We start from the raw sequence: 22774 nt of genomic DNA, 5'->3' as shown, positions 1-22774 counted from the left end.
AGATAATGATGTTTGACTGTATATATTTTAACATCTGTAAATTATTTATCTTAAAACACACTTTTCCCCACTTTATGGAATTTGACCTGAATTTTTTTCATAGATGTGCAAAAATGATGCCTAAGGCCTAAATACTTTTTAAATAATTTTTTCAAGTATTTAGTTGATTTGAAGGGTTGATTGTTTTAGGATGACAATGTTAATTAAAGTTTGTACTAGTAACTGTTTTATATTTTTGTTTTCTTCTTTAATTCTTGACAGATTTCTAGTTTTCTGGTTCAGCAGTTATTTTTCAAAGAATTTTTTTACTGTTATGATGATTCGACTGTGTGAAAAGAATTGCTCTTCAATTTTATGAGTGTAGAAAGGTACAGTATTCAATCATTATAATTGTAAATGGTCAGGAATAATTTGTTGATCATTAAAATGGTAACAAAATTGACTATGCACAAATGATCTAATATATGTACTGTAATAAAAAAATAATATTGAAACTATAGGTATAAGTTTTTGAAGTATCTTGTAAATTTGTTAGTCAGATGCCATATCAGAGTTTTATACCATTATCAAGTATTAATAATTTTTGTGTTAAAAATTTTGAAAAATCTTTTAAATTGGTAATGCAGATTTCCATCGACTACCCATCTGGAAAAAAGTCAGCTCTTGTTGTCAACGACACTCTTCAGAAGGTCTCCAAGGGAATAATGAGGAACAACATACCAGCAATAATTGATGCTCTGGCTAATTCCTACCCAGACGAACTTGTGGATGGGGCAACAAAATTGCTAGCAGCAGAAGCAAAGCAGTACTGTCAGAGACACAGTGGTTCTATTTTAGAGAGAAAATCTTTTGAGGAACTCCTGAGCTTTTCCTGGGATTCTTTATACAAGGACCTTGAGAGTAAAGCACCGAATCTGCTGAAGTGTATATCAACACTAGTGTCTGACAAGCCAATTATTGCAGGAGAAAAGCAGTACATACAATTGCTACATTCCATTGCCACTGTGCTTCATGCAAGAAATCAAGAAAGTTCCGCACTGCAGTACCTTTGTGGATTTCTTTTGAAACATGGAGGGTGTACTCAAAGGGTTAGTATACTCTTTTTGCTTTTTCCAACTACATATACCTCATCATTCCTTTTTAAGTATGTTAAAAATTTTAAATATTACATTTCAGGACATTGAACGTCTGTGCAAGTTAGGAGTGACTGTGTCCCCATTGTCAATTCAGAATAAGTTGGCCTCCTCACATCATATTCTTGATTGCAAAATCATGCAGTTGAAAGAAGACTGGGTGAATCAATGCACACAAGCAGCAAGGTATCAGCTAGTTGGTGACAACTGGGACAAGGATATATTGCCGTCCTATAGGTAAGCATTAACCGATATTATACCCCTTTTTTTGAAACAAAGCAAAATACTGAATCGTTACTTTTTTTAAGCAACTTTCATGGTGATCCTAAAGGTTACCTACAATTAAAGTGGCACAGTGAGTCAAAATCATACCTTAACTTTAAGATATCTGTAGCATACAGAGAAAGCTTTACGAAAATTATGAGTATATAGCGAAGATATGACAATTAAACTGCAAGAATTGACTGCACAATATAAGTGCCGGAAAAACGAAAGTTGTATCTACCGTTTCGTTGTTTCGTATATGTCAAGGTCACACTACTCTTATTTTTAGCTCAAACTTGTAAACAAAATTCAACTGGAGCATGCATAGGTGAGAATTATGTCCTAAAAACTTTTTAAAAAGATTTCATGAATTTTTTTGGTATACTTATATTCATTCGTGGATACCTGAGACAATGGTAACTATGGAAACTTATTCAACACTTTTCTGCGCCCGCGTATAACAGGGAGGAAGAAGTACCAGGGTATTTTGCAATATTTTCGTTCTGGGGCAGACAGAAATTATTTTTACTTTTATTTTTCCCAATGAAAATTTAATTTTTAGGTTCTGAAACCTGTAATTTTCTGAAACCTAATACTTTCAGGAATTAAACAAAATTTACAGAGGTCATGGGAAAATTCTACATTTGTCAATATTCCCCTTTGTGCGTCACTGTGCCACTTTAATTTTTTTTTTTGCCTGAAAAACTTTGTAGCGAAGTATGTATAAGATTGCAGTTGGTGCATATTTAGATATTTTACCTGTAAATGCAGGTCAAGTTGAAATCTGGTCATGGTACAAATAAGTGTAAAATTAAATATGGCATTTTTTGCTGCCTGTGGGGGCTTTCATGGCTTAATTAACAACACACCTATCAATTAATTTAGAGTCATTTCATTAATTGTTTAATTTCATCAACAGAACAAGTGAACAGAGTACCCAGTCCCTCCATCTATTTAATGTGCTGGCTGTTGTGGATAGAGTACCAGTGGTTGAAGAGGAGATGCATCCTGTAAATGAAGACATCCCCATCTCTTCCTTTCTCCCTTCCTTGGAGGAACAAAAGATTTTAGAGAAGGAACTTGTTTTCCTGGTGGCGTCAATACTAATTGAACATATACCTTCCCTGGAATCTGAGTTGAAGGATATATATCCTGACCATCTTCAGCATCAATTTAGTAATTATGCCGGGTTAAAAACCAAACAGGTATTTAATATTCTTTTTAATATTTTCTGTTGAACAGATAATGTTATTCTTTGTGTTTAAGTCTCAGCTGATCAATTATATAATTCTTGTTAAGAAAAGGGAAATTTTAAGGCATTTAAGACAAACAGACCCTTTATTTATGCATTTAGTTAAATGCAATTATAACATTATTAACCTAATTTTTTTTACATTTAGTATCCACTTGGGTTGTATGACTGTGATGAAAAGAAAACTGCGGATGTTATACAACTTCTACAGACACTTCAAAAGAAGTATGTTCCCATGAAAGAAGATGGTACCTTTGTAGAACCCATATTTTTTGGTGGTGAGTTTTTTTTTTTATTCTGTGTGATGGTATATTTTATGTCAAGTTTAAGTATGATATCCTAGAAATACTAGGGATACTATTTAGAAAAATGCACATTTCATTGGCAATACCTTAGCAGAAAAATTGTTAATTTGGTATTTTCTTTTTCTTTTTTCAAGGAGATAGACTCACTGATGAAAGAATTCAGGGGGCACAAGCAGCAATGAAGAATGGAAATACTGAGGCATCAAGACTTGAAGGATTTATATCAAAGATTGAGGATTTTCATCGTTTAATGAATTTTATGGAGGTAGGTTTTTTGCAATCAATAATTATTAAAACTGTTTTTCATTGTATTATACCAGTCTTAAAAGACAGTATACATATATATGTAATAATACATAATTTTTCCTATGTAAATGCCTATCTAACAAATTCAAATACAATGTACTAGTAGTTAAAAACTACTTTAACAAATTCATAAAGAAAGTTTAAATTATTCTATTTTGAGAGAACTCTGACTATGAAATAAATATTGTAGGCCATTTACAAACTGACGTACAGCACCGATTCATCTATGGATCAAGGCACCATGTCCTATTACCGGAATCTCCTGAATTCACGAGATGTTAAAGGAAAAGTGAAAAATGCCTACAGGCCTCACAAAATGCTGTATTATACAGTGTTGGATGCCATATGCTGTGCAATGTTTCTACATTTGGAAGGTTTAAATTCGATACAAGATTTCACATTACCAGCAGACTTCAGAAATTATTCAACTGATGAGAAGATTGGTTGGTTAAATAGCAAAGCCCAAACTATTGTGCAGACGTTCTTCTTTGAAGATGCGGAGGATATGATGAAAGATGTCCGTGATATTGTTACAGATCCAAATCATCCCGATAACTATTGGGTTTCAAACAAAGTTGAAGATCGCTTGCAGTGTCACCACTGCGATAAAACATATGCATGCGTGGGAAGTTTACAAATTCACGAAGCCAATCAGCACCAAGTATCACTTCCAAAGAAGAAAATAGTAAAGCATAAAGCTGATGACGAGCTGAATGAGTATTTGCTAGCTTTATTCAAACTAACATTACTTCATAAAAATTTGGACTCTGCAGTGAACATGGGGGATGGTCACCGGAGTGTAAGATCGGCCCTGTACGAGTTGCCGTTGTACAACAAGACCGGCAAAATCAAATATTTGATAGGGAGCATCCATCTAACTGCACTGACAAAAGAGGTGTTGGATAGTGAGCAAAGACAGCGCCTGATTTCCAATAGATTCATAAATATTCAAGGTGGGAAGAATCATAACCTTGCCCTTGATGAGTACGTGGAAATTTTGAACAGAGACAGCAAGGTTGTATGTTCTGGCTACCAGACAAAGGCTAGCATAATGATGCATTCTAAGGAATTTCCTCTGCTCGTGGAATCTGCCAAGCATTTTGACAAAATCTCAGAGGCAAGAAATCGAAAGGGATTCCATTATTTACCATCTTACAAAGCAGACGTACAGAAGGTCACAACTGATTTGATAGCTATAGCTGCTCTTACCACACAGAACGGACGGAAACTCCATTGCAGAAAACTGAACACTGATAGAGATATCTACAGGGATAGTCACCTAGGAATGGCATCACTTCTGCATCGACACAGACCATATGTACCATTCAAACGCTTGAGAGACAGGAGACTTTGAATGATATTTTGTCTTGTTTGGATCATCTTAGCTCAGAGCTTATCTGATTTTCTGATCACATTTTGTCTGATGTCTGTCTGTCCATTAATCTGCGAAATATTATATATATAGATTTGACCAAAAAAATAATTTGACCATGACTTGAGAACCCTTTGACATCAAGACTTCAAACTTGGAACAGGGGGAGGTGGCATAGGTGAATCCCAAATTTGTTTACCATGATCTATTAATAAAGGCAAGGTCAATATTTTTCATAAAAATATAGTCTAGGTAATAACTTTATAACAAGGAAGAGCAAATTAAGACTAAATGCACTACATGAAAATGTTTGACATTGACCCCTTTTACCATTCAAGGTCAAATTAAGAATTGCACGAACAGATCTTAAGTTATGACTATTTTGGCATGAAGACTTGAAATTTGATCTAAGACGCATTTCATAATTATTTTTTACCCTGATAATTAAATTGCATTTATTAATGTATCACTACCATATGACTTTAAGACAAAAGTTCAGTTAAAGACAGACGTACGGATAAACAGGAAGTTGACATTGGATTTGAACAGAAATGAATCCCACCATATGGCGTTCCTCAGCAAAGAATGTGCTAAAATTTCAAGCATCTGCAATCAGAAGTTGCTGAGAAAACTGCTACAAAAATTTATTATGTACAAAACAGACAATTACACAGATAAACAGGAAGTTGACATTGGATTTGAACAGAAATGAATCCTACCATATGGCATGCATTAGCAAAGAATGTGCAAAAATTTCAAGCATCTGCAATCGGTAGTTGCTGAGAAAACTTCGACAAAAATTTATTATGTACGTCAGAACGGACAGTTATACAGATAAACAGGAAGTTGACATTGGATGTGAACAGAAATGAATCCCACCATATGGCATGCCTCAGCAAAGAATGTGCTAAAATTTCAAGCATCTGCAATCGGTAGTTGCTGAGAAAACTGCGACAAAAATTTGTTATGTACAGAACAGACAGTTACACAGATAAACAGGAAGTTGACATTGGATGTGAACAGAAATGAATCCCACCATATGGCATACCTCAACAAAAAATTCCAAGCATCTGCAATCAGTAGTTGCAGAGAAAACTGTGACAAATTGTATCATTGTTATACATGTATATTATTGACAGGTACACGGATAAATAGGAAGTTAATATGGGATAATAAATTGATCAGAAATGATTCCCACAATATAAAATGTATGGAAAAATTTGTGAAGGACATATGCACAAACAGGTTAAAAACAATATATTGTCCCCCCTTTGTGTGAAGTTTGTTTGTTTGCTTCCTTGTTTTCACCAAATTTGTTCACAAGTGACTCCTGCATGTACCTGCTACATCTGTTAAATTGTGGCAAAAAGCCACCTAGTTTGATTGAGTGAGTTTCTAAATGTTTTGATGTTATTCATGTCAGAGCTAAAAATATAAAGTCATATGTTACAAAAAATTGTGTTGTTTTATTATCTAGGGGTGGAAATATTTGATGTCCATGTGATAGTATAAATATTCCATATCTTGAAAATTTTTCCATTGTTCTTAACTTCTCGCAAATATCTTTTAGTTCATAAGTTAAGCTTTAAGTTAAATGATATAAGCATGAATTCTTGAAGTTTTGCATTTTTCACTTTAGTTAGTTGAAAAAGAAGCACTTATTTAAATATTATACCAACAGTACCTCGATCAGACCATCTTTGAAAAATTATTTGGTTACCCTCTCTAGGCTGATTAGAAATGGCCAAACTCAAATCCTTTTTTTACATACCAGAACACAATATTTTTCTTAATTCCTCTTATCTCGTCAACAAATATGTTAAAATTATCTGGAAATAAGATTTTTCCACCTTTCAACTCACCCTATAATTTTACCCTTAGTCAGTAGAGGGCAAATAAACATTCTTTTAAATATGGCCTCAAATGAAGAAAAGCCTTTTTGAAAGAAGTCTTTAATAAAAATAAATTGTAAATAATTTTAATCATGTTGATATGTTCATGAATTACAGCGCATGAAAATTTCAAATTTTAACTTAAATTTCCCACTAAAACAATAAATATTTCCACTAAACAATAAATACAATACTTGTACAAATAAGCAATTAACTTAAGGTTTGAATACAATATAAGCTTTGAATTTGTACAATTTATCACTGAGTCAAATGCTGACTGAAGTTTTTCATACTAAGTGTTAACAGATATTTCTGTTATTTCCCGATCATGACAAGGAGCACACGGCGAGTGTGACCGGTCTGCAGGGGATGCTCACTCCTCCATGGCACCTTATCCCACCTTGTTGTTTTAAAGGTCCGTGTTTGCTCTGCTCCTATTTTGTATTGTTTTATGGACTTTGATATTGAAAACAGTTCATTTCTCCATATCCTTCATGGGTAAATTTGCAGATCTAAGACAAGAGAACATTACTTTCAGAGTTCCATTCTTTACTCATCATAATCATCACCTACAAGCAGCTCTTCAGAGAAATCAGAGTCAGAGTCTGTACTATCGACACTATCGGCACTGTCTATGCTTATCCCAAGGAAAGACTTCTCCAGATATAACATATCCGTACAGTTTAAACATGAACAGTCTTTCATACACAAGTCACAACAAGTGTGGTTGCCACTCTGGACTTTCACCGAATTCATCTCGGATTCTGATAAGAAGTTGGTCATCAACATCTGTCTTCGACAAGTGGCAGCTTTGTAAAATTCTTTTACTTCCGTTTCGACGTGACTCAAATGGTGTCCATGATGCAGTAGTAAGGCAAGAGAAGGCTGCTGATCCCTTCCCACTCTCCCAATCTCCTGTAATAAATCCACGATTAATCTTGGAGCTCCAAATAAGATGAGAGAGTGACAGTCTTTAACATCAATCCCCATGCCCAGTGCATTGGTCGCTATAATGAGCTTCCATTTAGATGATGGGTCCTGTAATAATCCAAGTATTGAATCCTTTTTTTCCTGTTCTGTTTCAGAGTGGTACATTTCAATTTCACAGTCTGGTAGTTCTTTGCACAAATAATTATATATGGCTGCACAGTCTGTTATTGAAGTACAGTACATCAGCGTTTTCGGAAAATTGGAATCCGTGATTGCATCTGCAAGAAATGCCATAGAATGTTCTATATTGTAAGGCACCTTGGAGACACAGAGTTTTACATTGGTTGGATTTGGTGGAAGTTTGATCACCTTGGTAGATGGTGACAAACATAAAACTTTCATCACTCTATGTTGAATCTTCAGAGTGCATGTAGCACTGAGAGCCACAACAGAAGCTTTGGGAAATAGAGATCTAAGCTCTCCTATGTGAGAAAACCATTTTCTAAATGCTTTCTTTTGGTTGTCTTCATCTGTACCCCTGAAAAGAATATATGTACAGTGTAACACACATTAGACAGTCTGGCAATTGATTAAGGAAAAATATTACATGTCATACTCTGTTTATTCAATTTACATGTCATATTCTGTTTATGTGTCACTGACAGGGACATAGGAATATGCTGCATGATTTAAGTTAGGTAAACATATATGACTTACCATGTTGCTATTGTGTGAAATTCATCCACTACTATGGTGTCAACTTGAAGTTTCTGCAACGAAGACCTCCACTCTTTGTTCCCAACAAGAGTCTCTGGGGATCCAAATATGAAATCCACTTTACCATCTCTAATGGCAAAATCACCTGTCTTGTCATTGCCTGTAATATGTTTAAAAAATACAACTTATTTCTTGTTGTTTTCTGCCACAGTCTTTTCAATGAGTTTTCATGTGTAAAATTGATGAAAGGTCAAGCAAATAATCAGGAATTCAAATGTTTAATCCAAATGTATGGAAAAAATAATTTTATTTTCCAATTAAGGGACCATCTGAGAATTAAGACATAAAGTTTTTTTTTTTTTTTTTTTTACAATAATAAGATTAAAAGATGTGTATATACAGATGTGTGTCATAATTTAAGTTAATTTTTTTTTACAGTTCTGCAGCTAGGGTCAAGGGAACATATATTTTATTCATGATTATTTTTTTTCTAACACACATAAACTCTCTCACCCACAAGATATCTTAGGAGCTTCCCCAGCATCTTCAAAAATTATATTTATTTCTTATATATCATTGATATACTATCATCAAAACGTATTTAAAATGAATTCTTTAATTGTAAATTACGAGAATGGAGATCGGTGTGTGAATTCCCCGCACAAGTCACAATATAAAAGCGGGGGTTAGAGTCAGAGGAATCTCGGATTATAGCTATATATGCATAGAGTTACAAATTAAAAAAAATGCATTTAATTTATTTGTACACACACAAAAAGTTTATTACCTAGTATCTCGGCTCTACATCCTGTTAGTCTGTGCACACGTTGGACTTGATCCTTCATCAGTGCTACTAGTGGAGAACACACGATAACTTTCCCAACTCGATCAGCTGATTCCGTCAGTCCCTGTCTTGTTAATATGGACAACTGATACGGAAGACTCTTCCCAAAACCCGTGGGCAATACACCAACGCAGTCTTTCTTCTGTAGGATCAACTCCAGTATTTCTTTCTGTTCATTTTTTAACGAGATGTTTAATTGTTGTTGTATATTTACAATCGCTCGATCGATGTCAGCCATTTTTAAACACCTTCCTAACGACTGAAGATTGCTACGATTTGATTGGCTTATTTTTAAATGAATATTCACGTCATAAAGTTCACGTGAACATGACCCCTGGGTTATGTCGGGTTATGTCAGAAGTCTGATTTTAATTAGATTGCATAAAAACTTACTACAACGTATTGTTTAATCATTGTTAAATCCCAAATAACAAGTTATAAACAAGTCACTGATCGGCAATATGGTCATTTCTACAACGTGGCGTAGAAGACAGATCTGATTTTAATTAGATATTCTATGTGCCAATAACTTGAATTTAATATCTTCTTCACTATTTTATTAATATATTCTCTGTATATTACGTATCTAATTGACACTGCCGTATATTCGTATGCAAGTACATCGGAGGGTAATGTGGGGGTCTTAATAAATCGATCTAGTGCAAGGACATACACTCTATGGATCAAAGTAAGCTTTTACATTTCAACTAAAGAACTATCAAGGTTTCTGAAAAGTGCTGAGATCCTGATGAAATCTTAAAAAGAATTTAATTACTTTAAACATAAATAATGCCGCTGACTATCAAAAAATATAGCATTCGGTCATACAAGTATAATTTTAACAATGAAATTGCAGAATTTAGACAGGCAAGGACATCGCAGCACTTTTTAGAAACTACAATGCGTGTTGATTCGGTCAAATATAATTATATACTAACTTTTTACTTGGAAATTTATACTTGGTTTATTGCCCTTGCACTAGTGATATTTATATGTAACATCAATACTTCAAGTCAATGTGCTAAAATCGCGTGACTGCCGCATCACGTGACTAGTCTAAATATAGAATATAATCGTCCTCGATATGTAGTTATTAATCATGACAATTATCCGATATAAATAATGTACTAAAAATAATCGCCATCCCGATTACGAATATATTTTCAAATACAAAATTTAGTCGATATTTCCATTGCGCACCTTAACTGTACTGCGAATGTTTTATTGTAATTTTAATTCTGCCCATCTGTCTGTTAGTTTATATGTTAATCTGGTTGTTTGTTGTCCATAGAACCTTGAACATTCCAATACATGTAAACCTTGACCTTTTGAATTTGACATTTGAGTATGACCAAATTTACACAACGTTAACTTTGAAAATAATATTGAAACTTCTTGTTCTATGGCCTTCATATTTCACATGTCTTATTCAAGGGAAAAAGCCTTTCCTTAGATATAAACATTTTTAAACTTATTGACTTAATCTTGGAGTTTGATGTACTTAAAAAAAAAGACTTTTTCATGACTTGATATGCACTTTGAAGTGACAGGAAACAATTTGGTACTTTTAATTTAATAATGGTATAATAGGATTATGAGAACAGTAAAACTGAACGCGGGATGTTCGAAAAAGTCACTGAATGATACGAAAAAACTATACCATCTAGTTTATGCTCAAAAAATGTTTAAGGAACAGCAAAAAAAAATTGTTAAAGAAATATTTGAAAATTTTAGCTTGATACCTTCAGCTGTATATTTATCAAATTATCCTTAAAAAATAATAATAGATAAAAGCAAATTCAAAGAATTGTGGTACCCCGCCCTCGGTGTCTTTGTGAGTGAGATGTCAAATATAAACACCCTATCATATATCATTTAGAGATTATCACCCAAGTTGAAGCTTATGAAAGCCCTAGCAATTACCTTTCTAAAGTTATGGCCATGATTAAAGTTTTTAAAAAGTAGCTTGAACTCTAAGGTCAAAGTTATTAATATCAATGAAAGGTCTTGTTTCAAGGATTAAATATATGAAGTATGAAAGCCCTAGCCCTTACCCTTCAAAAGTTATGGCCAAGGTTAAAGTTTTTAAAATTTAAGTAGACCAAACTCCAAGGTCAGAAGGTCAAAATTATTGTAATCCAATGAAAGGACTTCTCACAGGGATTACATATGTGAAGTATGAAAGCCCTAGCCCTTTCCATTTTAAAGTTACGGCCAGGGTTAATGATTTTTCACAAGTCCGGAAATCTCCAAAGTCAAGGTAAAAAGGTCTAAGTTATTGATATTCAATGAAAGGTCTTGCCACAAAATATACATAGGTAAAATATAAGAATCTTAGTATGAGCTGTTATGGCCAAAGTAAATATTTGAACTTTTGTGTAAAAGTGGGTGGAATTCCAAGGTCAAGGTCAAAAAAGTCAAATTTGATGGTATATGTACCCAAAGAAAGTCTTGTCACAAGGAATTCACATGTGGAATATGAAAGTCATAGCTCCACTTAATCAAACGTTATGGGCAAGGTTAACGTTTTTTTAACGGACGGAGAGACAGACTAACTGACAGACATACATATCCCCCTCGCTTTCGAGAAAGTGGGGGACAAAAACTTAATTGATCACCCGGTGCTGCCGCCATTTAGTTCCATGGCGTCATTGACTCTCGGGGTCAACATTTTCTACCTCATACACTTATCTTGATGAGATTCTTCGAAGTTAATAAGATATTAAAACCGGTCTTCTTTACTGTAGAAGTACTTTTTTCTGCGTGGTATTAATTTACGCTATGTACGCGGTCACTAAATTTCCGCGGAAATTTGTCCAAGCGTACCTTATATAAATGTAAAGCATATAGTAACAGTCTAAGAAATCTGCGTATTTTCTATACGCGGATTAAACAGAAATTGAGATTCCGCGGAATAATGACCCCGTGTAAAAAAGAACGTCTACAGTATTTGATTGTACAATGTACAATATCACGAACAGCTGATTTTAATGCAAATAATTTTGTGAATAGATCTAAATAAAGTGAAAAACCCTAACATAATTATAACAGCATTTTTGCTTGTCGGACTTCAGCATCTATTATACATCATCAACGTCACTTTTCGACGTGACAAACTTTGAACACCCTTTCTACAAATCGACAATAAATTTTAATTTATACATCCCGTCTCTCTAATCTTTTTTGGCATTTCAAAACAAGTATTCTGAATACATTTAAAATTTTTCAGTATTCCAGTTAGATATTTTATGGATCTATGCCACTTTTTCCAGGGGGTTAAACTTTATAGAACATTAAGTATTGATCAATTCATTGGAGACAATGATCATGAGATTTACATGTTATTAAATATGTACTTAAAACGCAAAGTAAAATTTGTGTTTAAGTAAAAATAAACTTAAGGGAATTTTAAATGCTTTTTTCCTGAGTAGAATTAGGGAATAACTATCTTCTAATTTGGTATTTGCGACCGTTAATGCTGATTTAACGGTCGCAAACTGAGTTTTACTGGCGATGCGTAAGCGGAGCCGGTAAAACGGTTGTTTGCGACCATTAAATCAGCATTAACGGTCGCAAATACCAAATTAAAAGATCAGTTATTTCCATTGTAATGCAATCCATGCATTTCGTTTGTTGATTATGTCTTATTTTTATGAATTCTGTTACATGAAATACGTCACGGAGCATTGTGTTTTGCGTCGCTCTATTGTGACGTCACAATGATAAAGCTTTCACGCTCGTTAATGCTCGTCTTACTGCCTCAAACATCAGTGAATTAGCCAATTAACAAGAGGCCCATGGGCCACATCACTCACCTGAGCACTTAGGGTAGGAAAAAGTAGAAAATGGCTTTTTATTGTAAAGTTTAAATCCAAAAGTAGTCCCATGACCACTCATTGATTTGCTATTTTTTTAGAAAATGATTTTCAAAGAATTTTCCTATATATATCTTTAAAAACTTTGGTCGGCCATTTTGGCCCCGCCCTACCCCTGGGGGTCATGATTTGAACAAATTTGAATCTACACTACTTGAGCATGCTTCCATATAAATATGATGAATTATGGCTTTGTCATTCTTGAGAAGAAGATTTTTAAAGAATTTTCCTATATATTTTTATGTAAAACTTTGGTCGGCCATTTTGGCCCCGCCCTACCCCTGGGGGGCATGATTTGAACAAACTTGAATCTACACTACCTGAGGATGTTTCCCCATAAGTTTCATCTTTTCTGGCACAGAGGTTCTTGAGAAGAAGATTTTAAAAATATGCCACCAAATTTTCATTAATTCCCAATTATCTCACCTTGAATGAGGGCGTGGCCCTTCATTTGAACAAACTTGAATCCCTTTCACCTAAGGATACCTTATGGCAAGTTTGGTTGAAATTGGCCCAGCGGTTCTTGAGAAGAAGTCGAAAATGTGAAAAGTTTACAGACGGACAGACAGACGGACGCCGGACGAAATGTGATCAGAAAAGCTCAATTGAGCTTTCAGCTCAGGTGAGCTAAAAAGTGTTTTACAAAACAATTGCATTAGAATTAATATTATTCAATGTAATATGCATTTCAATAAAATAGGAAAAAATCTTTATTATGATTGGCTAATTATTACAATGTCAACTGTTGTTAATATGGAAGTATTAATTGTTACTGGTAAACGATGTCTGATTTATCCTTTTCAATATTTTTTTCATAAAATTCATTTTAAAGATATTGGTATCTGCAATATCTTCTCATTTATCTGATAAGTTCAAGGAATTCAGACTGCTGAGTATTGGATTTAACACAACAATCTGTTTCAATATATATATCAATATACAGGAGGAAATGCATATTAATGGAATATACATGGAAGCATGCGATATTGGAATGTTGGGATTCGAACATTGTCAATTACGGATAAAAGAATTTTAAGTTTACTTAAAATACTTTATGTATATTGATAATGGATTTCTTTCTCAAATGCGGGAGTTATCGCTCTTGCGATGTACTCCAGCTTAATTTCAATAGCATCTTCTTATATGGTAAGTTATGTGAATGCTGCAAGATAGAACCAATAGAATCGTTTCGCGGGAAACTGAAGGTGCGTCTCTTTTGAGATAGCGTGGGTCGTCACTTTCTTTCAGGACGCCGGAGCATTAACTCACTGGAAATTTTTCTACGATTTTCATCCACCTCCACCCCTCCACCTTCCTTTTTAATAAATAAACCTATATTTTATTTGTTTATGTATTGCGGTTTCAGACCACAAGGTATAGGATGGTTTAAAATTATGTAATCATTTACATCATTAATGGGAAAATTAATGGGAATTATTAATTAATATTGATTAAAAGATTATTGGGGTAAATAATCAAATATTCATAATTGTATATCAAATTTTAATTAGGTTGTGATTACATAAACATTTAATGTGATTTACATCATTTTATGTGATTAAAATTGGGTTAATTGATAAAGTCCCAGTGGTGGCAGAGTGCAACATAACTTATTGTTTCTGTGTCATATATGAATATGTATAAGATGGAGGTCTCAGGAGGTTAAAAATGGTTAATTACATTATCGGAGGAAATGCATATTAATGGAATATACATGGAAGTATGCGATATTGGAATGTTGGGATTCGAACATTGTCAATTATGGATAAAAGTAATTCAAGTTGTAAATCTAATCTATATATATCATTACATTGCGCTATTATAGTCTCAAATGTGCTTTTATGATGATGTACAAAAGTAAAAATGTATGAGATGGTGTGGGGCTATTTTTTTCCAATGGATTGGAGAAGCTGTATATAATTCGTTTAAAAAAAACATTGATTATTGCCAAGTACAGCAGTTCCTTCGTAACAATTCTTGGAAGATACCTGTCCTTTAAATGGTCAATTTTTGGAGACGCAACGTTAAACGATTAAGTTAAAGCCTACTTTTTCAACATTGCTGGCGTAGATAAGGGTGACTTTGAGCCAGGGATTTATCTGTAGTTTGGTTCTAGCTTGATCAAGGCTATCGCCCGTTCCACATTTCGTTGCTCCATCTATTGCATTGGATGCCTTCCGTATGGCATGATCACATCCACCATACACTGAACTTGAACCTGCTACCGTCACCACTTTTGCACATGAAATACCGTATCATTAGTAAAATAGATAATGTCCGCATCAGGACAGCTCATCAAAAAAAGTATATGTAAATATTTAATATGAATGTTTATCATATACTTAGTAGAAAATAGACCTATTCTACACGATTTGAAACGGATGACGTCATAATACCCCATATCACAGACCGGTCAGAAAATTCATATCATGTATCGGACCTGCGGGCCGAAAATCCATATCATATGTCATATCAGCCCTCAGGCCCCATATGGGGGACACTCGGTTAAAAACTACTTTAACAAATTCATAAAGAAAGTTTAAATTATTCTATTTTGAGAGAACTCTGACTATGAAATAAATATTGTAGGCCATTTACAAACTGACGTACAACACCGATTCATCTATGGATCAAGGCACCATGTCCTATTACCGGAATCTCCTGAATTCACGAGATGTTAAAGGAAAAGTGAAAAATGCCTACAGGCCTCACAAAATGCTGTATTATACAGTGTTGGATGCCATATGCTGTGCAATGTTTCTACATTTGGAAGGTTTAAATTCGATACAAGATTTCACATTACCAGCAGACTTCAGAAATTATTCAACTGATGAGAAGATTGGTTGGTTAAATAGCAAAGCCCAAACTATTGTGCAGACGTTCTTCTTTGAAGATGCGGAGGATATGATGAAAGATGTCCGTGATATTGTTACAGATCCAAATCATCCCGATAACTATTGGGTTTCAAACAAAGTTGAAGATCGCTTGCAGTGTCACCACTGCGATAAAACATAAGCATGCGTGGGAAGTTTACAAATTCATGAAGCCAATCAGCACCAAGTATCACTTCCAAAGAAGAAAATAGTAAAGCATAAAGCTGATGACGAGCTGAATGAGTATTTGCTAGCTTTATTCAAACTAACATTACTTCATAAAAATTTGGACTCTGCAGTGAACATGGGGGATGGTCACCGGAGTGTAAGATCGGCCCTGTACGAGTTGCCGTTGTACAACAAGACCGGCAAAATCAAATATTTGATAGGGAGCATCCATCTAACTGCACTGACAAAAGAGGTGTTGGATAGTGAGCAAAGACAGCGCCTGATTTCCAATAGATTCATAAATATTCAAGGTGGGAAGAATCATAACCTTGCCCTTGATGAGTACGTGGAAATTTTGAACAGAGACAGCAAGGTTGTATGTTCTGGCTACCAGACAAAGGCTAGCATAATGATGCATTCTAAGGAATTTCCTCTGCTCGTGGAATCTGCCAAGCATTTTGACAAAATCTCAGAGGCAAGAAATCGAAAGGGATTCCATTATTTACCATCTTACAAAGCAGACGTACAGAAGGTCACAACTGATTTGATAGCTATAGCTGCTCTTACCACACAGAACGGACGGAAACTCCATTGCAGAAAACTGAACACTGATAGAGATATCTACAGGGATAGTCACCTAGGAATGGCATCACTTCTGCATCGACACAGACCATATGTACCATTCAAACGCTTGAGAGACAGGAGACTTTGAATGATATTTTGTCTTGTTTGGATCATCTTAGCTCAGAGCTTATCTGATTTTCTGATCACATTTTGTCTGATGTCTGTCTGTCCATTAATCTGCGAAATATTATATATATAGATTTGACCAAAAAAATAATTTGACCATGACTTGAGAACCCTTTGACATCAAGACTTCAAACTTGGAACAGGGGGAGGTGGCATAGGTGAATCCCAAATTTGTTTACCATGATCTATTAATAAAGGCAAGGTCAATATTTTTCATAAAAATATAGTCTAGGTAATAACTTTATAACAAGGAAGAGCAAATTAAGACTAAATGCACTACATGAAAATGTTTGACATTGACCCCTTTTACCATTCAAGGTCAAATTAAGAATTGCACGAACAGATCTTAAGTTATGACTATTTTGGCATGAAGACTTGAAATTTGATCTAAGACGCATTTCATAATTATTTTTTACCCTGATAATTAAATTGCATTTATTAATGTATCACTACCATATGACTTTAAGACAAAAGTTCAGTTAAAGACAGACGTACGGATAAACAGGAAGTTGACATTGGATTTGAACAGAAATGAATCCCACCATATGGCGTTCCTCAGCAAAGAATGTGCTAAAATTTCAAGCATCTGCAATCAGAAGTTGCTGAGAAAACTGCTACAAAAATTTATTATGTACAAAACAGACAATTACACAGATAAACAGGAAGTTGACATTGGATTTGAACAGAAATGAATCCTACCATATGGCATGCATTAGCAAAGAATGTGCAAAAATTTCAAGCATCTGCAATCGGTAGTTGCTGAGAAAACTTCGACAAAAATTTATTATGTACGTCAGAACGGACAGTTATACAGATAAACAGGAAGTTGACATTGGATGTGAACAGAAATGAATCCCACCATATGGCATGCCTCAGCAAAGAATGTGCTAAAATTTCAAGCATCTGCAATCGGTAGTTGCTGAGAAAACTGCGACAAAAATTTGTTATGTACAGAACAGACAGTTACACAGATAAACAGGAAGTTGACATTGGATGTGAACAGAAATGAATCCCACCATATGGCATACCTCAACAAAAAATTCCAAGCATCTGCAATCAGTAGTTGCAGAGAAAACTGTGACAAATTGTATCATTGTTATACATGTATATTATTGACAGGTACACGGATAAATAGGAAGTTAATATGGGATAATAAATTGATCAGAAATGATTCCCACAATATAAAATGTATGGAAAAATTTGTGAAGGACATATGCACAAACAGGTTAAAAACAATATATTGTCCCCCCTTTGTGTGAAGTTTGTTTGTTTGCTTCCTTGTTTTCACCAAATTTGTTCACAAGTGACTCCTGCATGTACCTGCTACATCTGTTAAATTGTGGCAAAAAGCCACCTAGTTTGATTGAGTGAGTTTCTAAATGTTTTGATGTTATTCATGTCAGAGCTAAAAATATAAAGTCATATGTTACAAAAAATTGTGTTGTTTTATTATCTAGGGGTGGAAATATTTGATGTCCATGTGATTGTATAAATATTCCATATCTTGAAAATTTTTCCATTGTTCTTAACTTCTCGCAAATATCTTTTAGTTCATAAGTTAAGCTTTAAGTTAAATGATATAAGCATGAATTCTTGAAGTTTTGCATTTTTCACTTTAGTTAGTTGAAAAAGAAGCACTTATTTAAATATTATACCAACAGTACCTCGATCAGACCATCTTTGAAAAATTATTTGGTTACCCTCTCTAGGCTGATTAGAAATGGCCAAACTCAAATCCTTTTTTTACATACCAGAACACAATATTTTTCTTAATTCCTCTTATCTCGTCAACAAATATGTTAAAATTATCTGGAAATAAGATTTTTCCACCTTTCAACTCACCCTATAATTTTACCCTTAGTCAGTAGAGGGCAAATAAACATTCTTTTAAATATGGCCTCAAATGAAGAAAAGCCTTTTTGAAAGAAGTCTTTAATAAAAATAAATTGTAAATAATTTTAATCATGTTGATATGTTCATGAATTACAGCGCATGAAAATTTCAAATTTTAACTTAAATTTCCCACTAAACCAATAAATATTTCCACTAAACAATAAATACAATACTTGTACAAATAAGCAATTAACTTAAGGTTTGAATACAATATAAGCTTTGAATTTGTACAATTTATCACTGAGTCAAATGCTGACTGAAGTTTTTCATACTAAGTGTTAACAGATATTTCTGTTATTTCCCGATCATGACAAGGAGCACACGGCGAGTGTGACCGGTCTGCAGGGGATGCTCACTCCTCCATGGCACCTTATCCCACCTTGTTGTTTTAAAGGTCCGTGTTTGCTCTGCTCCTATTTTGTATTGTTTTATGGACTTTGATATTGAAAACAGTTCATTTCTCCATATCCTTCATGGGTAAATTTGCAGATCTAAGACAAGAGAACATTACTTTCAGAGTTCCATTCTTTACTCATCATAATCATCACCTACAAGCAGCTCTTCAGAGAAATCAGAGTCAGAGTCTGTACTATCGACACTATCGGCACTGTCTATGCTTATCCCAAGGAAAGACTTCTCCAGATATAACATATCCGTACAGTTTAAACATGAACAGTCTTTTATACACAAGTCACAACAAGTGTGGTTGCCACTCTGGACTTTCACCGAATTCATCTCGGATTCTGATAAGAAGTTGGTCATCAACATCTGTCTTCGACAAGTGGCAGCTTTGTAAAATTCTTTTACTTCCGTTTCGACGTGACTCAAATGGTGTCCATGATGCAGTAGTAAGGCAAGAGAAGGCTGCTGATCCCTTCCCACTCTCCCAATCTCCTGTAATAAATCCACGATTAATCTTGGAGCTCCAAATAAGATGAGAGAGTGACAGTCTTTAACATCAATCCCCATGCCCAGTGCATTGGTCGCTATAATGAGCTTCCATTTAGATGATGGGTCCTGTAATAATCCAAGTATTGAATCCTTTTTTTCCTGTTCTGTTTCAGAGTGGTACATTTCAATTTCACAGTCTGGTAGTTCTTTGCACAAATAATTATATATGGCTGCACAGTCTGTTATTGAAGTACAGTACATCAGCGTTTTCGGAAAATTGGAATCCGTGATTGCATCTGCAAGAAATGCCATAGAATGTTCTATATTGTAAGGCACCTTGGAGACACAGAGTTTTACATTGGTTGGATTTGGTGGAAGTTTGATCACCTTGGTAGATGGTGACAAACATAAAACTTTCATCACTCTATGTTGAATCTTCAGAGTGCATGTAGCACTGAGAGCCACAACAGAAGCTTTGGGAAATAGAGATCTAAGCTCTCCTATGTGAGAAAACCATTTTCTAAATGCTTTCTTTTGGTTGTCTTCATCTGTACCCCTGAAAAGAATATATGTACAGTGTAACACACATTAGACAGTCTGGCAATTGATTAAGGAAAAATATTACATGTCATACTCTGTTTATTCAATTTACATGTCATATTCTGTTTATGTGTCACTGACAGGGACATAGGAATATGCTGCATGATTTAAGTTAGGTAAACATATATGACTTACCATGTTGCTATTGTGTGAAATTCATCCACTACTATGGTGTCAACTTGAAGTTTCTGCAACGAAGACCTCCACTCTTTGTTCCCAACAAGAGTCTCTGGGGATCCAAATATGAAATCCACTTTACCATCTCTAATGGCAAAATCACCTGTCTTGTCATTGCCTGTAATATGTTTAAAAAATACAACTTATTTCTTGTTGTTTTCTGCCACAGTCTTTTCAATGAGTTTTCATGTGTAAAATTGATGAAAGGTCAAGCAAATAATCAGGAATTCAAATGTTTAATCCAAATGTATGGAAAAAATAATTTTATTTTCCAATTAAGGGACCATCTGAGAATTAAGACATAAAGTTTTTTTTTTTTTTTACAATAATAAGATTAAAAGATGTGTATATACAGATGTGTGTCATAATTTAAGTTAATTTTTTTTTACAGTTCTGCAGCTAGGGTCAAGGGAACATATATTTTATTCATGATTATTTTTTTTCTAACACACATAAACTCTCTCACCCACAAGATATCTTAGGAGCTTCCCCAGCATCTTCAAAAATTATATTTATTTCTTATATATCATTGATATACTATCATCAAAACGTATTTAAAATGAATTCTTTAATTGTAAATTACGAGAATGGAGATCGGTGTGTGAATTCCCCGCACAAGTCACAATATAAAAGCGGGGGTTAGAGTCAGAGGAATCTCGGATTATAGCTATATATGCATAGAGTTACAAATTAAAAAAAATGCATTTAATTTATTTGTACACACACAAAAAGTTTATTACCTAGTATCTCGGCTCTACATCCTGTTAGTCTGTGCACACGTTGGACTTGATCCTTCATCAGTGCTACTAGTGGAGAACACACGATAACTTTCCCAACTCGATCAGCTGATTCCGTCAGTCCCTGTCTTGTTAATATGGACAACTGATACGGAAGACTCTTCCCAAAACCCGTGGGCAATACACCAACGCAGTCTTTCTTCTGTAGGATCAACTCCAGTATTTCTTTCTGTTCATTTTTTAACGAGATGTTTAATTGTTGTTGTATATTTACAATCGCTCGATCGATGTCAGCCATTTTTAAACACCTTCCTAACGACTGAAGATTGCTACGATTTGATTGGCTTATTTTTAAATGAATATTCACGTCATAAAGTTCACGTGAACATGACCCCTGGTCGGGTTATGTCAGATCTTCTTACGCAGAGTGTATACGGCGCGGATCTAAGAAGTCTGATTTTAATTAGATTGCATAAAAACTTACTACAACGTATTGTTTAATCATTGTTAAATCCCAAATAACAAGTTATAAACAAGTCACTGATCGCAATACACTTGTCAATATGATGTCATTTCTTACAACGTGGCGTAGTTTGTATGCAGTGAGAGACAGATCAAGTAATATTTTCTCAACAAAATATGTATTCTCTAATTAAATAAAATATCATTTACAGATATTCTATGTGCCAATAACTTGAATTTAATATCTTCTTCACTATTTTATTAATATATTCTCTGTATATTACGTATCTAATTGACACTGCCGTATATTCGTATGCAAGTACATCGGAGGGTAATGTGGGGGTCTTAATAAATCGATCTAGTGCAAGGACATACACTCTATGGATCAAAGTAAGCTTTTACATTTCAACTAAAGAACTATCAAGGTTTCTGAAAAGTGCTGAGATCCTGATGAAATCTTAAAAAGAATTTAATTATATCAATATTTCATGCCGCTGACTATCAAAAAATATAGCATTCGGTCATACAAGTATAATTTTAACAATGAAATTGCAGAATTTAGACAGGATCGCAGCACTTTTTAGAAACTACAATGCGTGTTGAAAATATTTATATACTAAACTTGGAAATTTAACTTGGTTATGCCCTTGCACTAGTGATATTTATATGTAACATCAATACTTCAAGTCAATGTGCTAAAATCGCGTGACTGCCGCATCACGTGACTAGTCTAAATATAGAATATAATCGTCCTCGATATGTAGTTATTAATCATGACAATTATCCGATATAAATAATGTACTAAAAATAATCGCCATCCCGATTACGAATATATTTTCAAATACAAAATTTAGTCGATATTTCCATTGCGCACCTTAACTGTACTGCGAATGTTTTATTGTAATTTTAATTCTGCCCATCTGTCTGTTAGTTTATATGTTAATCTGGTTGTTTGTTGTCCATAGAACCTTGAACATTCCAATACATGTAAACCTTGACCTTTTGAATTTGACATTTGAGTATGACCAAATTTACACAACGTTAACTTTGAAAATAATATTGAAACTTCTTGTTCTATGGCCTTCATATTTCACATGTCTTATTCAAGGGAAAAAGCCTTTCCTTAGATATAAACATTTTTAAACTTATTGACTTAATCTTGGAGTTTGATGTACTTAAAAAAAAAGACTTTTTCATGACTTGATATGCACTTTGAAGTGACAGGAAACAATTTGGTACTTTTAATTTAATAATGGTATAATAGGATTATGAGAACAGTAAAACTGAACGCGGGATGTTCGAAAAAGTCACTGAATGATACGAAAAAACTATA

At 34.2% G+C, this 22774-nt stretch overlaps 3 protein-coding genes across 3 annotated transcripts; 1 reads left to right on the top strand and 2 right to left on the bottom strand.

The window, feature by feature from the left end:
- The first annotated feature begins 277 nt into the window (after positions 1–277).
- Positions 278–6068, top strand: LOC134275672 (uncharacterized). The gene is made up of 7 exons (XM_062757932.1): positions 278–368; positions 627–1088; positions 1177–1370; positions 2317–2602; positions 2798–2927; positions 3089–3219; positions 3451–6068. The coding sequence occupies exons 2-7, from the start codon at positions 705–707 to the stop codon at positions 4612–4614; spliced, it is 2289 nt and encodes a 762-aa protein (XP_062613916.1). The 5' UTR covers positions 278–368; positions 627–704; the 3' UTR covers positions 4615–6068.
- A 615-nt stretch (positions 6069–6683) lies between these two features.
- On the bottom strand, positions 6684–9253 carry LOC134275671 (probable ATP-dependent DNA helicase RecS). The gene is made up of 3 exons (XM_062757931.1): positions 8959–9253; positions 8172–8331; positions 6684–7992 (listed from the first exon to the last, which is right to left on the bottom strand). The coding sequence occupies exons 1-3, from the start codon at positions 9251–9253 to the stop codon at positions 7074–7076; spliced, it is 1374 nt and encodes a 457-aa protein (XP_062613915.1). The 3' UTR covers positions 6684–7073.
- Positions 9254–19102: 9849 nt separating this feature from the next.
- On the bottom strand, positions 19103–21354 carry LOC134275673 (probable ATP-dependent DNA helicase RecS). The gene is made up of 3 exons (XM_062757933.1): positions 20983–21354; positions 20201–20360; positions 19103–20021 (listed from the first exon to the last, which is right to left on the bottom strand). The coding sequence occupies exons 1-3, from the start codon at positions 21275–21277 to the stop codon at positions 19103–19105; spliced, it is 1374 nt and encodes a 457-aa protein (XP_062613917.1). The 5' UTR covers positions 21278–21354.
- Positions 21355–22774: the final 1420 nt, after the last annotated feature.

Source organism: Saccostrea cucullata, unplaced genomic scaffold, assembly GCF_032062105.1.
Source record: "Saccostrea cucullata isolate Sc308-1 unplaced genomic scaffold, CSIRO_AGI_Scuc_v1 ctg7209, whole genome shotgun sequence".
Classification (NCBI taxonomy): domain Eukaryota; kingdom Metazoa; phylum Mollusca; class Bivalvia; order Ostreida; family Ostreidae; genus Saccostrea; species Saccostrea cuccullata.
Note: the sequence above shows the minus strand (reverse complement) of the source record. Positions and strands in the feature narration are given on the sequence as shown.

Bases quoted from the DNA above. Each gene is read 5' to 3' on its own strand.
- LOC134275672 (XM_062757932.1), top strand. From the start codon at position 705: ATGAGGAACAACATACCAGCAATAATTGATGCTCTGGCTAATTCCTAC. The intron at 2,928-3,088 runs GTGAGTTTTTTT...TCTTTTTTCAAG, and splicing joins AGAACCCATATTTTTTGGTG to GAGATAGACTCACTGATGAA. The intron at 3,220-3,450 runs GTAGGTTTTTTG...TAAATATTGTAG, and splicing joins GTTTAATGAATTTTATGGAG to GCCATTTACAAACTGACGTA.
- LOC134275671 (XM_062757931.1), bottom strand. From the start codon at position 9,253: ATGGCTGACATCGATCGAGCGATTGTAAATATACAACAACAATTAAAC. The intron at 8,332-8,958 runs GTAATAAACTTT...AACATATTACAG, and splicing joins ATGTAGAGCCGAGATACTAG to GCAATGACAAGACAGGTGAT. The intron at 7,993-8,171 runs GTAAGTCATATA...TATTCTTTTCAG, and splicing joins TTTCACACAATAGCAACATG to GGGTACAGATGAAGACAACC.
- LOC134275673 (XM_062757933.1), bottom strand. From the start codon at position 21,277: ATGGCTGACATCGATCGAGCGATTGTAAATATACAACAACAATTAAAC. The intron at 20,361-20,982 runs GTAATAAACTTT...AACATATTACAG, and splicing joins ATGTAGAGCCGAGATACTAG to GCAATGACAAGACAGGTGAT. The intron at 20,022-20,200 runs GTAAGTCATATA...TATTCTTTTCAG, and splicing joins TTTCACACAATAGCAACATG to GGGTACAGATGAAGACAACC.